Source organism: Papaver somniferum, chromosome 10 (genome assembly GCF_003573695.1).
Source record: "Papaver somniferum cultivar HN1 chromosome 10, ASM357369v1, whole genome shotgun sequence".
NCBI classification, from domain to species: domain Eukaryota; kingdom Viridiplantae; phylum Streptophyta; class Magnoliopsida; order Ranunculales; family Papaveraceae; genus Papaver; species Papaver somniferum.
In genome coordinates this window covers 34,928,391-34,942,639 of record NC_039367.1, presented here as the reverse complement: position 1 = coordinate 34,942,639, position 14,249 = coordinate 34,928,391, and the positions used below count along the sequence as shown (strand labels likewise).

General features: G+C 36.0%; 1 protein-coding gene and 1 long non-coding RNA gene across 2 annotated transcripts; both read right to left on the bottom strand.

The window, feature by feature from the left end:
- Positions 1 to 895: 895 nt before the first annotated feature.
- On the bottom strand, positions 896 to 1,246 carry LOC113318146. Its single transcript, XR_003344299.1, has 2 exons — positions 1,205 to 1,246; positions 896 to 1,054 (listed from the first exon to the last, which is right to left on the bottom strand). It is a non-coding gene; the product is annotated as an uncharacterized LOC113318146 (long non-coding RNA).
- Positions 1,247 to 7,399: 6,153 nt separating this feature from the next.
- Positions 7,400 to 8,275, bottom strand: LOC113315521. Its single transcript, XM_026563789.1, has 2 exons — positions 7,843 to 8,275; positions 7,400 to 7,749 (listed from the first exon to the last, which is right to left on the bottom strand). Exons 1-2 carry the CDS (start codon positions 8,273 to 8,275, stop codon positions 7,400 to 7,402), a joined length of 783 nt encoding a protein of 260 aa, XP_026419574.1.
- Between the last annotated feature and the right edge of the window lie 5,974 nt (positions 8,276 to 14,249).

Genomic DNA, 14,249 nt, shown 5'->3' with positions numbered 1-14,249 from the left:
GATGAAATTCAAGTTACAGACTTACAGTGTAATCTGTAATCTTTAATCTGAGGCGAAATTCTCAAACATACCATCTGAATTGTCTTCAAACGCATAAACAGTCGTAAAACGTTACACTTAAGTAGTTATGTCTCTAAGTAAGTCTCTTATTCACACACATACATGAAAAGAAACACAAGCAAATGCTAAAGAAAGTAAAAACTGGAAATACAAAGTATGATAAGTACTGTGTGTCTCTGTCACTCATCTCCATCCTCTGACTCTCTTGTCTTCATTCGTCTTCGGTTTCCAAATTTTCCACATCTGCATTATAACAAGTCATTGAAGTCGACATTCATATAAGAATAAGATACTCATCATAAAAATTTAAAATTAATTATTCAAAAGTTAACTGATAAGATTATAACACACATTTATTCTCAAGGATATATAAATTTGTTGCTCGTGTAAGGTGGATCACCGGTCAGCGGAAATACCAGATGCGAATCAATTTGGTTAGTCCAAGTATAACGGCATCAGGTGAATGCAGTTTAATTTAAACTCTATGAGCTAAACACCTCAGTTGAAAAAAATGATGCGTCTCACTAACTCTCATATAAAACTGTAGGAGGAGCAAGAAGGGATGTAGAAGAACCAATTAAGAGGTTTGATGGATATATTCTGCACTGTCAAATGGCTACTGATCATCGAAAGAACAAACTTGGTCTTGGAGTTGGTGGTTTTAGTCCATATACAGGTGTTAGTGCTGGTTTTCAACATGAAGATGAGAAGCAATGCATCTCTCAATACCAACTATTCTGTGCAAAGTTAGTGCAGGTTCCTAGAGATACAGGGGACTTTGTTCGGCAGGGAACTTAAAAATTTGTGAAGTTATGCACCACAAAACATAGAAAAATACTAATAATACATGATAAGCTTTTAAGAGACATGAGAATACAACATCTGGCTAAACTTCACATCATTTTTCTAATCAAAATACTAACAACACTTGGAGATTACAACTTACATTCTTCTTCTTTGCTGCTACTGGAGTTTTAACACCTTTCTTGGGAGTCTGCAATAAACATTAACAACAAGAGATCAGTACCTGAGTTCGATTAACCATAAAAGTATCATACGTTATCTCGGCCTTCATAATTATGAGTTTAGAGGCCAAATGAATCTGATTCCATTTCAGGCCTTATTAGTTGAAATATATCAGTACCTAAACAAATTTTCCTTCACACTAACCATAGAAGACACGTGACGAAAAAGAAACCCAGCACCTGAAAAACCAATTGAGTTGAGATGAGGTTAATGATTATTCTCGGATTTGAAATGAATGCAAAGGCCTAAACAAAATTTGTAGATATTAGCCAAGAACAATTATATTGTGGACACACTTGAGCCGTAAGTGGGTTGCAGATAGCTAAAATTTATTCCCCTTGGTGTCAACATTGACCCAAATAAAGAGGAACGTCTCCATCACCTGAAAGCCATCGTTATTTTTACTAACAAACAATTGAAGAACACCTAAAAGGAAGAAATTAATGAATCATATGAAACTAAAGGAAGATCAAGCGTATTTCATTAAGGAGCATTATATACTTACAAAATTTGATTCCGTATTTGAAATTGATGAAACCCCAATTTCTTCTGCAGATTTTTCTTTGATGCTGGCTTAAGCGGAGATAGATAGCTTTCGGTGGAGAGAAAATAGCCCAATGTTACATTTACAAAAGTAGAGCAAAGACACATACCTCAAAAGTGAGTATGCAAAATCTCACCTTCAATAAGAACTGAACACATACAAAATACCCGTAGATAAATAAAATGGATACGTTGCAAGGTGAGATTGAATCACTCCAAGAGTTCTTGCCTTCATTGAGTTTGAAAACTCATAATTATGAAACCCTAATTTGGAAACTCATAATTATGAAACCCTAATTTCATAAGAATCGAACATAGAAATCGAACATGGAAATAGAAGATAATCAGTACCTGATTGAGCGGGTGAGTGATTGATAAGCAAAGCAACTGAGTGAGTGATTGATCGAGAGTGATCGAGAACTGAGAAGAGAAGAGGAGGAAAAAAAGAAAAGGAAATGACTCGGTTCTCGACTGAATTGACTGATAATCGATAGAATTGACAAAATTACAATTATACCCCTAATTCTATCGGATATCGGATATTAACCAAACGGATATAGCCCAATCCGATATCGATAGGTTAAGGAAGAAATATCCGATAAATATTTTTATCCGATATCCGATATCCGATAAAACGGATAAAATCCTATAGGATTTCGAATAATCGGAAACGGATTTCGGATATCGGACATATATTGACAGGCCTAATGATAGAGCATCATCCCGTGATCACGGAGAGATGAGGCACTGCTGATTTGGACGGTTAGAAGTCCGGTTTTGGTCAGTTTAGTGTTTGCGGGCCCGAGTCCAAAAAAGGAAATCCATGTTTTATTAGGTTTTGGAAATAAAATTGATATAAAAGGAAAGAAGCCTTAATTTTTTTTATTCCACATTGATTGACCGAACAATCATCTCTTCTCCCTCACGTCCGAGCAAAGAAAAAAAAAATTGTACGCCGGAGCTGTCATCACCGACTGTCGCCGGCTGATTTCCGGTGAACTCCGGCGCCGACAAAAAGGTACGTGATTTTTTATTTTATTTTTTGTTCAGTTGTTCATGAGTTGTTCAAAACAAAATTCCATGTGTGCATGTATGTGTAGGTTTTGTGGAAAAAAATTAGAAAATATACGCTCGTTCGTTCGTCCGTTTTAAGGAACAATCAATAATATGAAATAGATACACATATTTTTGGATAAACATGGTCTAGTTGCAGTAGACAAAATTTTGTTCATGAGGTTTTATGCAAATCAAAATTTATTTTCAAAGCATGAACTTTCACACAAATATCTTTAGGAAACGTACATTCGTTCATAGTTAAAGTAATAAACAATAATCCTAAGATACTTTTGAAATAGACCTGCACTTCATGATAAAATTTTATTTCGAATATGTGGACCTTTAAAAAAAATAGAAAAGACCCTGGTTTCATAGGCGAATGCTCGTTTGAGTAAAAAAAAAAAATTTTGGTGCGTGAGTTTAAAAAAGAATTTAGTTGAAGAAGTCAAATTTTGATTTTTGAGTAATTGTTGAAAGCAAACAATATTTCCATGAATTCGTGATTTTATAGTGTATGTACACTCGGTAGAAAATCAATGAATGTTCACATGAAGAGGTTATGTGAATTGTTCATAATTTCGTGAAAAGTCAAGTGTTGACTTTAAATAATTGTGTTGCTCGTCTTTGCATATTTGAGAGAGCGAGAAAGGTTTTCGAAGTTTTACGTTATTATCACTAAGTTAGTGAAACTGTAAATAGGTAAGAGTCGAGGATTACCATTTTTTATGAATTCGAGATTGGCGTATCCATGACTATGTGTTTTTGATTCCAGGTAATGGAAATTTCCAGCAGCGACCATTCTTCCAACTCTTCTAAGGAGGGTTCCAAGATTCCTAGACCAGAGATGAGGATTTCTGCAGCGGAAGCACGTGCAAGGATGGATCGGTCACTGAGGGATGATAAGGAGATAATAAATGGAATGTCTCTCGATCGTCTGAAGGTTGTTCTTGATGGATTTTTAAAGAGAGAAGTTGAGGATGATAAAGTAGCCTATTATCAACAAAAAATACGTCAACTTTAGCAGAAAAGGATAGCGGCTGAGGATGAAATCCGGTCTCGTGCTGATGGTGTAGCCTCGGATTCAGATGCAGAGGAAGTTGAGTCTGCCTGGGAGCCTGCCGAACGCAAATATGAGCCACATCCGCCTAGTATAAGGGATGAGCGATTGGCTAGAGTTGATTTCCGAGCTGAATGTGAAGAGGATGACTACTTGGATGCGACGTACGGTGACCCTAAAGATCTCCTAGAAGAAGTTCCTGATTCTCAGAATAACTCTGAAGAGGAGTGAGATGAAGATTCTACAGAAGATGGCGATTGCAGAGACAGTGATGAATTTGACACATCTAAATCAGATGATTAAGCTTGCTTGCAAATTCTCTTGAGGCCATTTATTTTCGTTGAAGTAGATATTATTATGATTATTTGATTAATTTTGACGTTGCATCAGAGATTATTTATCGAATAATAATATTTTATTATATCTTTTACTCAATTATTCTCATGCTTTCAATTGAATGGGATGGACCTGTGTCCATGTGTGTAAAAGTTAACCACAATCCTCAGACGTAGGATCGCACGAGGAAGTGTGACTTTCACAGATGATCAGTTCTTAGTCAAATTATTGACCATCGAACCATCAGTCACCAGTCCCCAGTATTGTCGCTCCTCTTCCACATCACTAACAAAATCCAATTTGAGATTTTAGAGTCTTAGTAGGAATCACAACTGATTTGACCATTCGTAGAAGATAAGTATCCACCGTCTTGTATTTTGACTTTCAGAGATTAGGGTTTTCTATTTATATGACACATCTCCTTCCGCTTTTATATATTATCAGAAGGAATTTTGATCACGATCATACCTCTCATCATCATGTCTGATAGAAGTGCTTCTTCTCGAAACGAATCCCTGTCAAAGCATGGAGTTGGGACGTCCATCTCGGTAAGTTGTACGTTTTCCTTATTTTCACGTGATCAGAATTTCCAACCAAAGAAATTGATTTGTTGCAGGGCAATCAGGGGAATCGACTTTCTTCCTTAAGACCTAAGCGTACTGTTAGGGCTCCCGCTCGTTATAGGTCTGCCCGTGTTGAAGCTGGGACATCCGTGAGTTCTTGACTGAAGGTTTCCTCCGATCAAGCATTTATCCAATATTACTGAAATTAAATATTTTTCCGTCGCAGGTTGATGTTCATGTTGTTGTTGAAGTTATGAAGAAAAATAGTGGAAAGTTCGTGGTTGCAGCCAATGATGATGGCGAAAACCATGCTGACGAAAACTCAAACAACTCTATAGATGCTGATTCTAGGGTTTCTGTTCGTGGGTACCTAACTGATGGAATCCCATTTGATACTCCCATGATCAATGCTTACCCAGACAATCAACTAGTCGGTGCTTTCATCGTCCCAAAGTGTTATGCATCTCTTTATACCAAGATCTGGAAGAGGTATGGCACCTTGCTACTACTGAAGTATGGAGAGGTTTTCTGCTGACTCTATTAACTACAGTTGCCGGATTACTGCCCATTATTGATGAAATGAACAAGATAAACCTGCGAGATGTCAAAAAAGAAAAGGTTGCACAGATGGGATGATATGATCTCGAACTGTGAGATCTTGCGGTTCAATATAAGCTGGCTCCGCCGTCGACTCGAGATCATCAAGGTTGATAGGGCGTCTGCTGTTGCAAATATTATTTCTGCTACATCTGCCATCATAGAAGAGGAGACGGCACTTGATCTGGAGTCGGCAAGGGTCGAGAAAGATGTTCATGACTTGAGAGTGAAGAACGAAAAATTTCAAAATAGGCTTGACATGGCTTTCAGTAAGAATTATTCGTTGTTGGATAGTTTGCTCTGAGTGAGCGTTTGAGAGAGAGATATTTTTTTTGTAAGTTCGAGACTGGTTTTGAATAAAGTAGGATAATCGAAAGAATTTTTATGAGATTCATGAATTATATTTTGAATTTTGAACGAATGAGCATACTACATACTCTTTGATGAATATTAGAAATTACATTTGAAATTTGACATATAATTGTTCACTGATGCTCAACATAGTACGCCTTGAGCCACTTTCCATTAATGATGTTCCCTTCCACTCCTCCATTAACAACTAAGATTTTGTAACATCCATTGGATACTTCCTTGATAATTACATAACTCCCTTCCCATTTCGGAGAGAACTTGGGAGCGGACATGTCTTGTTGAATATGCTTTGTTGTTTTCAAAACCAAATCTCCTACTTGAAATGTTCGAGGTCTTACCATTTTGTTGTATGCCCTGGACTCCTTTGTAAGTTTCCGCATATCTTTCTACTTTGGCTCTTTTTGACTCGAGCATGTCCAATTTAGCGATCCTTGAATTAGACACTTCAGCTTCATCCCACTGCACTCCACTGGTTGCTGCAATCCTTTCCGAAGGAATCTTGATCTCAGTTGGGAGAATAGAATCGTCGCCATAGACGAGAGAATATGGAGAAGTCCTAATTGAACTTCTTGGTGTGGTTCGGTAAGCCCATAAATCCATGGGCAGTTCTTCATGCCACGTTCGTGGATTGTCATGAACTGTTCGACGAAGAATCCGGATCAAAGTTTTGTTGGTGCTCTCCGCTTGTACGTTTCCTTGGGGATAATATGGTGTGGGGAGAACCTGTTTAATACCATATTCCTCAAGAAATTCTCCAACATGTTTATTTACGAAAGGAGTTCCATTATCTGTGATAATATGTTTAGGAACGCCGAATATACATATGATGTATTCCTTGATGAAAGATGCAATCGTGACTCTAGTGGTGCTTCGGAGAAAAATAGTTTCAACCCATTTGGTAAAATACTAATTTGTTGTAATGATGTATTCATGGTGCTTCGAAGATGCTGGATTGATTTTCCCGATGATATCCAGTCCTCAGCTGTAGAAAGGCCATGGACTACTCACAGAATGTAATGGGAGATAAGGAGTGTGAATAAGGTTAGCATGAACTTGGCATTGATGACATCTATGAACATATGCAGTTGCATCGTTTTCCATGGTCGGCCAATAATATTTCTATGGATCTGGAGAAACAATGTATTCTTTCCTTGGTGTTCACCTTCGTGCATCTCTTTCAAGATTGTGTGAATTTTCATGCCCGGCCAAGCATCTCAGCAGATTCCCACCAAATATTTTGCGATACAAAATCCCTTCCAGGTAGACCAATCGTTCGGCCCTCTGGGTGAGTTTGATCGCCTCTTTCTTTTCTGATGGTAAATCATTGTCACGAAAATATTTGATTTAGGGTTCTCTCCAGTCCCCAGTGTGGTGTACTGTTAGAACTTCCAGATGATGGGGTGGTGTTTGACAATTGGGACATGATCCTTGTAACATTCTTGACTGAGCCTCCATGGAGGGCCAGTAGTACCCGAGCCTTTGAAGCTTTCTGTAAAGTGTAACCACTAGGGTTTGTCAGCATACACGCATATTTCCTCATGTATGCGTTTGAGTTGCTCTCTCCCTTCCTCATCTCCAAGTCATCGTGACAAGGATCTATCAGGATTGCGATAATAAAATGCTCCATGTAACAGAAAAAGTTTTTCAACTCCTTGAGGCTGATTTTCCCTTCTGTAAGAGAACTGCTCAATTCATGAATGATGGGTGCCCGCCAGTCGCTCTTTTGAGAATCTTCAACTTGAGTAATCCAGGTAGATGATACAGAACGTCTTTGCACGGTGATAAATTTTTATGACCCTTCAAACTGTATTTTGTACGCATGAGTCGCTAAACAGTCAGCGTGTCTCTTGTTGGTGCGGCCAGTATGAACAATTGTTACATCAGAAAAATGAGTTAATAGTTGTTGTGCTTCGTCCCTGAATGAAACAAGTGTTACTTCTTTGAGAGAATACACGCCATTCATTTTATTTACCAACAAATTTGAGTCTCCTCTTATCTCCAGGTACATTGCTCCTGCTTGCTTGGACAGGGATAACCTTAATAGGAAAGCTTCATATTCTGCTGAATTGTTGGTGTAGTGGAAATCCATCTTGAATGAATGCGAGAAAACTTTACCGGATGGAGATACTAGCACAACGCCTGCTCCACCAGTATCATTGTTTGGAATGGCAGATCCATCAAAGTACAATAACCATGTTTCTTCCTGAATGATTGAGATCTCTGGAAAATCACCGGGAACTTCTTCATGTAGCATTGTGATATCTTCTCCAGGAAAAGAAGCGAGTAAGTCTGCAACTGCTTTCCCTTTGAATGCTTTAGGAGGGACACATGCTATGTCAAACTCTGACATCTGAAGTAGCCATTTTGCCATTCTTCCAATCAATGCAGGTTTCAACAGTAAGAATTTTTTGGAATCAGCTTTGGCCACCAGCACAACTATGTTTGGTAATAGATAATGCCTGAATTTATGAATTGCGTGAACCAATGCTAGACACGCTCTTTCAGCCTTTGGGTATCGCATTTGGGCATCCCTTATTGTACGACAGAAGTAATAGATTAGGTGTTCTATGCCTTCTTCATCTTCCTGAGCGAGGAGTGCTCCAATAGAAACATCACTGGAAGATGTGTAGAGTATTAGTGGCCGTCCTTGCACCGGGGATTTCATGACAGCATGTGATACTAATATCTGTTGTATTTTCTGGAATGCTTCTTGTTGAACGGTTGTCCATGTAAAACATGCTCCTTTCTTCAGCAGCGGAGTGAATGAAGCAATGAGTTGAGCCAATCCGAGAATGAAACGCCGGATATAGTTTACTTTGCCGATGAAACTCTGGATATCTTTCACAGTTCGTGGAGGAGGCATGGTAGTAATGGCTTTTGTCTAACTAGAATAAAACATACAATACATAGCAGTTGTACTGGATTTTTTGAGCAGTGCATAACAACTATATTGTATTTTCTTATTCAAGTAAAATTTTTTTTACTTCATACCCGTCTTCACACTACTATCCAATGCATTATGTTCGAGACTAGAATATAACATACACTACATAGAAGTTGTACTGGATTTTTGAGCAGTGCATAATAATTAATTGTACTGCAGTTTTTGAGGTTGAAGATGCTTCTGATATTTCATTTTTTATTTCTTTATAGGCATTGAGAGACAGTCCTTGTAGTTCCTTCCTAGATGCCTTCTACATGGATCCGAAAGTGCAGCAACAACATTTCAATATGTATTAAAGTTGTATTCGGCAATCCTCCATTCACAGGTTTGCCTAAATTACAATATTTTAGAAATTTGATTAGCAAGGGTAGTAATTTTGTGAAAAAGTAATGTTATGGAGTACTAGGTTTAACCTTGTGTACATGTTAATGCCAATGTTGCCACAATCCTAAATCTCGTTTAGCTTACATTCTATGGTCACAGTGTATGTATATAACTGAAGCCAATATGTACTAACGATTGTGGAAGGAAGAATAACCATCTTAGCATTACGCATATATTTTGGATGGAATTAGTTTTGTGTTTGAATGCAATATCTGTTAGGATGCTTAAAATCCAATGAAAATATGAGTGTAGCCAATATGTACTGAAAGTGGAGAATAGATCTCTTAACATTATGAATAGGTTTTGTTTTCATTTCTTTCAGTAGCTGAAATATTTTGTTTTCTCTTCAATAATGCTCTGGTGATAGTTGTTGTCCAGGGAACGTCACCAATGATGCTAAACAAGTTAAGCTGGGGTTTGGGAAGAGCGTTGAGTATTACTCTTTTTTTTTTATTTGAAGTTTTTCTCATCATATATCAGATGTACCCATTTCTTGAATGTCAATTTAGTCTGGATTTAGGAAAAAACACTTGATAGCTTTTGCTCAAGTATATAAACTGTTAGTTAATATCGATCTATTTTAGTTTTTAGCACAACCAATATATGACATTTCTTAATATGAAATTTGTATTTTTAAGTACAATTAATATGTAATTTCAGTACAACATATACGTACGGGAGGATTATACTGTAAAAATCGACATAGTTTTTGTTAGCCATAACATACTAAGTTAAACATAAGAGTAAATAAAATTATCTATAGAATCGTCGAATAAAATTAGTATTATTCATTGTATTACTTATATTCTTCTACAAAGTTAAACATAAGAGTAAATAAAATTATCTTACCCCAACATTGCAGGTACATTAGCAACCAAAATATACATCAAGGGTCCGAGATTATAAAAGAAAAATAAGAATAGAAGACAAAAAAAGAGAAAAAAATAATTAAACATAAAACTAGATCTTCCATTCCAGTGCTACCAATACCAAGACCACCACCACCGCCGCCACTACTAAACTATGTCTCCCGGCACCAATACATGCTGGATCATATTGTAAAAATCAGCATATATGTAATGCAGTTGGAAAATATCTAAATAACTTCCTACTGGATTTCGTGACAACCTACCCTGCAAAATTAACTAGTTTTGTTTCGGTATACATGTAATGCAAATTCATAGTGTCTAAAACACACAAATCGTATATGTAAGCGTAAACATAGTTTTTTTTTTATAAGTATGGTGTTATGTACTGGAAATTTATAATGCTTCGCACACCTACAATTATATACAAAAGTATACTGTGATGTTCAAACATTGTTTTTTTTATCAGAATGAAAGATATGTACTCACTCATACTGGTGTATATACAATCATAAATGAAAGCATAAACAAAGTTGTTTAATGAGTACAGGAATTATGCACTGCAAATTTATAGTGCATGACACACTTACAATCATATATTACAACATAATAGTTGTTATTTAATCAATATGGAAGTTATGTATTGCCAATAAATAGTGTCTAAAACATACATAATCACATATGTAAGCATAAACGTAGTTTTTTTTTATCCGTATATGAGATACGTACTCAAATCCATATTGTCTAAAAAATATAAAATCATAAATGAAAGTAAGCTAATGCCAATTTCATCAGTACGGAAGATATGTACTGATGGATCATTGTCTCATAAACTAAAAATATCAAGGGGAAATGATTTTTTCCAACATAAATTTTTTTCACCGGTATAACAGATATGTACTGGTAGATCATGGTCTTTGGAAGCAAAAATAACAAGCTGCATGTTACTTTTTTATGATTGTTTCTAAGATAATCTATTTTTTCACCAATATATAAGAGTTATGCTCTGGTGGATCATTGTCTTAGAAACCCAAAATAACAAGCTGCATGTAACTTTCATGATTTTCACCAGTATGTGAAATATGTACTGGTGGATCATTGTCTCTTAAAAAAAATTACAAAGAAAACTGAAATAGAACACATCTAGTAACTTTTTTCTTTGAAGCCGATACTCCTTTGTTGGTTTTTTTTGTTCACGGATTTGGTTTTTCATCTTGATGATTCTTCAAAATCACCTTCTTATGATCTAGGAGCAGTAGTATCTTCTCGTATTGCTTCTTGTTCTCATTTTTCTAATGTTTTTTTACCTAGATCGAATCTAGGTATTTTTCTGAAACTTTTCTGACCTAGGTATGAAATTAGGTATCAGAAATGATATACGAGTGATTATTGATGATTTCTTAGTTGTTTAGTTTCTATGATTGAATTAAAAATATTCAATTGAACGCTTCAATGGATTTCATCAAATGATTTCCGGTTTTGATTTATTTTTTCTGTTTTTCTTTAATGGGTTTTAATTTTGCGATATTGGTTCTGTGGAGAGGAGAAGTAGGATATAAGGAGAAGGACACTGCTTCACACGTTTTGTTAGAAGGGAAGGGTTTCTTTTTCATGTTTCAAAGCAATTTGGACCTCCTAATAACAATAAAATCCGGTAGGACCCTATCATAAATAACTAGATAGGTTTTGGACCAAACAAGAAATTTCCCTTTTTTTATTTGTTGATTGTTTTGTGGGTCCAGATAATTCTAAGAAGACAAGCTCCTTCTCCGGCATGTTTTTTGAGCTAAGAGATTCCCCGATGGTTGATGTGTTTATTTCACATGTGTCAACATTTTCTTGACTTTCTCTTGGTAAAAATTTCGTTATATAGATATAAATTCCTAAATATTGGGAACTAAAAAAATACATCTCCAACCCAAATCAATCTTAGTGTTTTATTTCTTAAGTGTCATTTAATAATTGGTTAACAAGCATTTTATTTTTATCTTATAACTTATTTCACTAACATAAAAATGACTAGGATAGAAAGACATTATCAAGATGAATGTCTAAAACGGTGAATGTCTTCCCAAAATTAAGCCATGTCATTTCATATTCATTTAAGAAGTTAGGGTTGGATAAGGGTTTTAGAGAAAATTGATGTGTATCCTATGTGGATTTAGATATTTATCCTCACACACATTCCATTGGAGAAGCTCTAACACCCATAGAGTTGATATTACCTGACACCAACAAGTCCATTACACTTAGTGCACTGCTTTCCTTGTCGCCGTAAGTCCTTGACCTGTTTAAAGGCGCTAAGGGTGATAAACATGCGGTTGAGTTGACAACGATAGGCCTAGGAGCACTGGCGGTGTTTATATCGACAATAACACCGTATATTTTTTGGTGGCTCGATAGGAAAAACTGGAGGAAAAACAACTTTCCAATTGTTAAAAGACGAAAGGAAAACATAATCGGGAGAACAGGAAAGAAAAACAATGGAAACGAAGGTATAGAAGACCTGAAGAAAGAAGTCAAAAAGGTTGCAGTTTCTATCTCTTAGTTTCTCGTTTTGTTTTTTTTATTTAACTGAAGAAAGAAGACTGAGAACCAGAACGACAAATCGACTATTAGGCTAAGTTCTATGGGTGATAATCTAGCAGCTAGATTAGCAATCCACGTCATCTAGGGCAACCTTCTAAGTCCTATGGGAGTGCTAATCTAGCAGCTAGATTAGCAGTCCACATCATATGGGACCACTGTCCAGTGTTGTTGGGTTCAGCACTAGCGTTGTTTGGTTCAGCGCTTTAAATCTCAGCCGTTAGATCAAATTTTGTGATCCGTGTGATTTTGTGATTTTTGTGAGCGCTGAACCATTCAGCGTAAATGTCACTTTTTGAGCGCTGAACCATTCAGCGCTTCAATATCGCTGCTAGTTCAACTGCGAGCACATGCTAGGAGAGAGAACTAATGTTATCTTTTAGGCCACACTTTTTTTTTGAATTGCAACACTTAAATGCTAATCTAGCAGCTCAATCTAGTTCATAGGACTTAGCCTTATGCTCCTATGGTGATGTACACCTACCTTAGGATGTAGGTAAAATTATGTCGACATAAATTGAAGAAACCTAAAAATTATTTTTTACTACGTTTTATACACGACATGAACAAAAGTTCTTGAAAAATCAAAATATTTTTCTCTTTGTTCTTCTTCATTTTTCTAGTTCAAAATTTAACCCTAACAATGTATTTTGGATGATGAAGACAGACATACGATGTTCCGATCGATTTAAAAGCTAAGACTGGAAATATCGATGTGGATAATCTATTTCCACTTCGTAAATATTATTTAATCACTGATCGTCTTCTTAAACAAGTTTAATTTTCTTAATCCCATCTTTTAGTTGCTTTGTTTGGTTTGAATTTTATCTCTATTTAATTTGTTGTTTCAGTTAGTGTTTATTTAATCCTTCCTAGGATAGAGTGATTTAGTTTCAAATATTAGGAGTTTTTGTTGAGATGAAAAACTAGGGATGCATTGATCATTAACGTGATAATTTTCCATGCAATTGTAGAGAAAAAGTGATTTTTGTGTATAATATGTAAGTGAAAAGATGAGGGTACCCAAATATACCTCAAACTAAAAAATTTCCACCTATAAGTCCTTTCTCCGTAAGTGATTGTTTATGGACTGAGTCGAGACAATGCAACAAATAAGTTCACACTTCGTGTGATCGTCTATGGATACGAGATCGAGACAATGCAACAAATAAGTTCACACTTCGTGTGATCGTCTATGGATACGAGATCGAGACAATGCAATATAACTTCGTGTTATCTTCGTGTGATCGACAACAAGATAACTTGTGTGATTGACTATGGATGCAATATCGAGACAATGCAACAACGAAGTACGTTTACTTGATAAATGGTTAGGACTTCACCAAACACAAATAGGATTACTATCAAATAAATAGGAATTAACGTTTGCGTATTTTACTTTAAATTATAATAACAACAATTGTAATTGCGGAAAATAAAAGTAAATGACACGGCAAGGTTTTGTTAACGAGGAATCCGAAAATGCATAAACCCCTGGGACCTTTTCCAGGATTAAATACTCTCAGGACTAAGCCGCTATACAAAATCAAACCAACTTCGTATAGTTGAGACCAAGCAACTAAACCTATTAGTTCACCTAGTTCCGTATGTATTCCCACACCTCCGACCTGTAATAAGTCATGTACTTGGAATAATTCCTTTGGTTCGTATTCCAAACCATAAAGGAACAACAAATCTGTTTGGTATAAACTCTTTTCAATCAAGTGATGTGAGTTCGACAAAAGGCTCTTCTGTTTATCTCAATAAACTCCTTTGTCAGGTTCTTAGATCTATCTTATTATCAATTACCAAAGTAATTGTTAAGACTTTGCAATCAATACTTTTAATCACAAAGAATT

Bases quoted from the DNA above. Each gene is read 5' to 3' on its own strand.
- LOC113315521 (XM_026563789.1), bottom strand. From the start codon at position 8,275: ATGAAATCCCCGGTGCAAGGACGGCCACTAATACTCTACACATCTTCC. The intron at 7,750-7,842 runs GTGATTTTCCAG...CTGGTGGAGCAG, and splicing joins GCTACATGAAGAAGTTCCCG to GCGTTGTGCTAGTATCTCCA.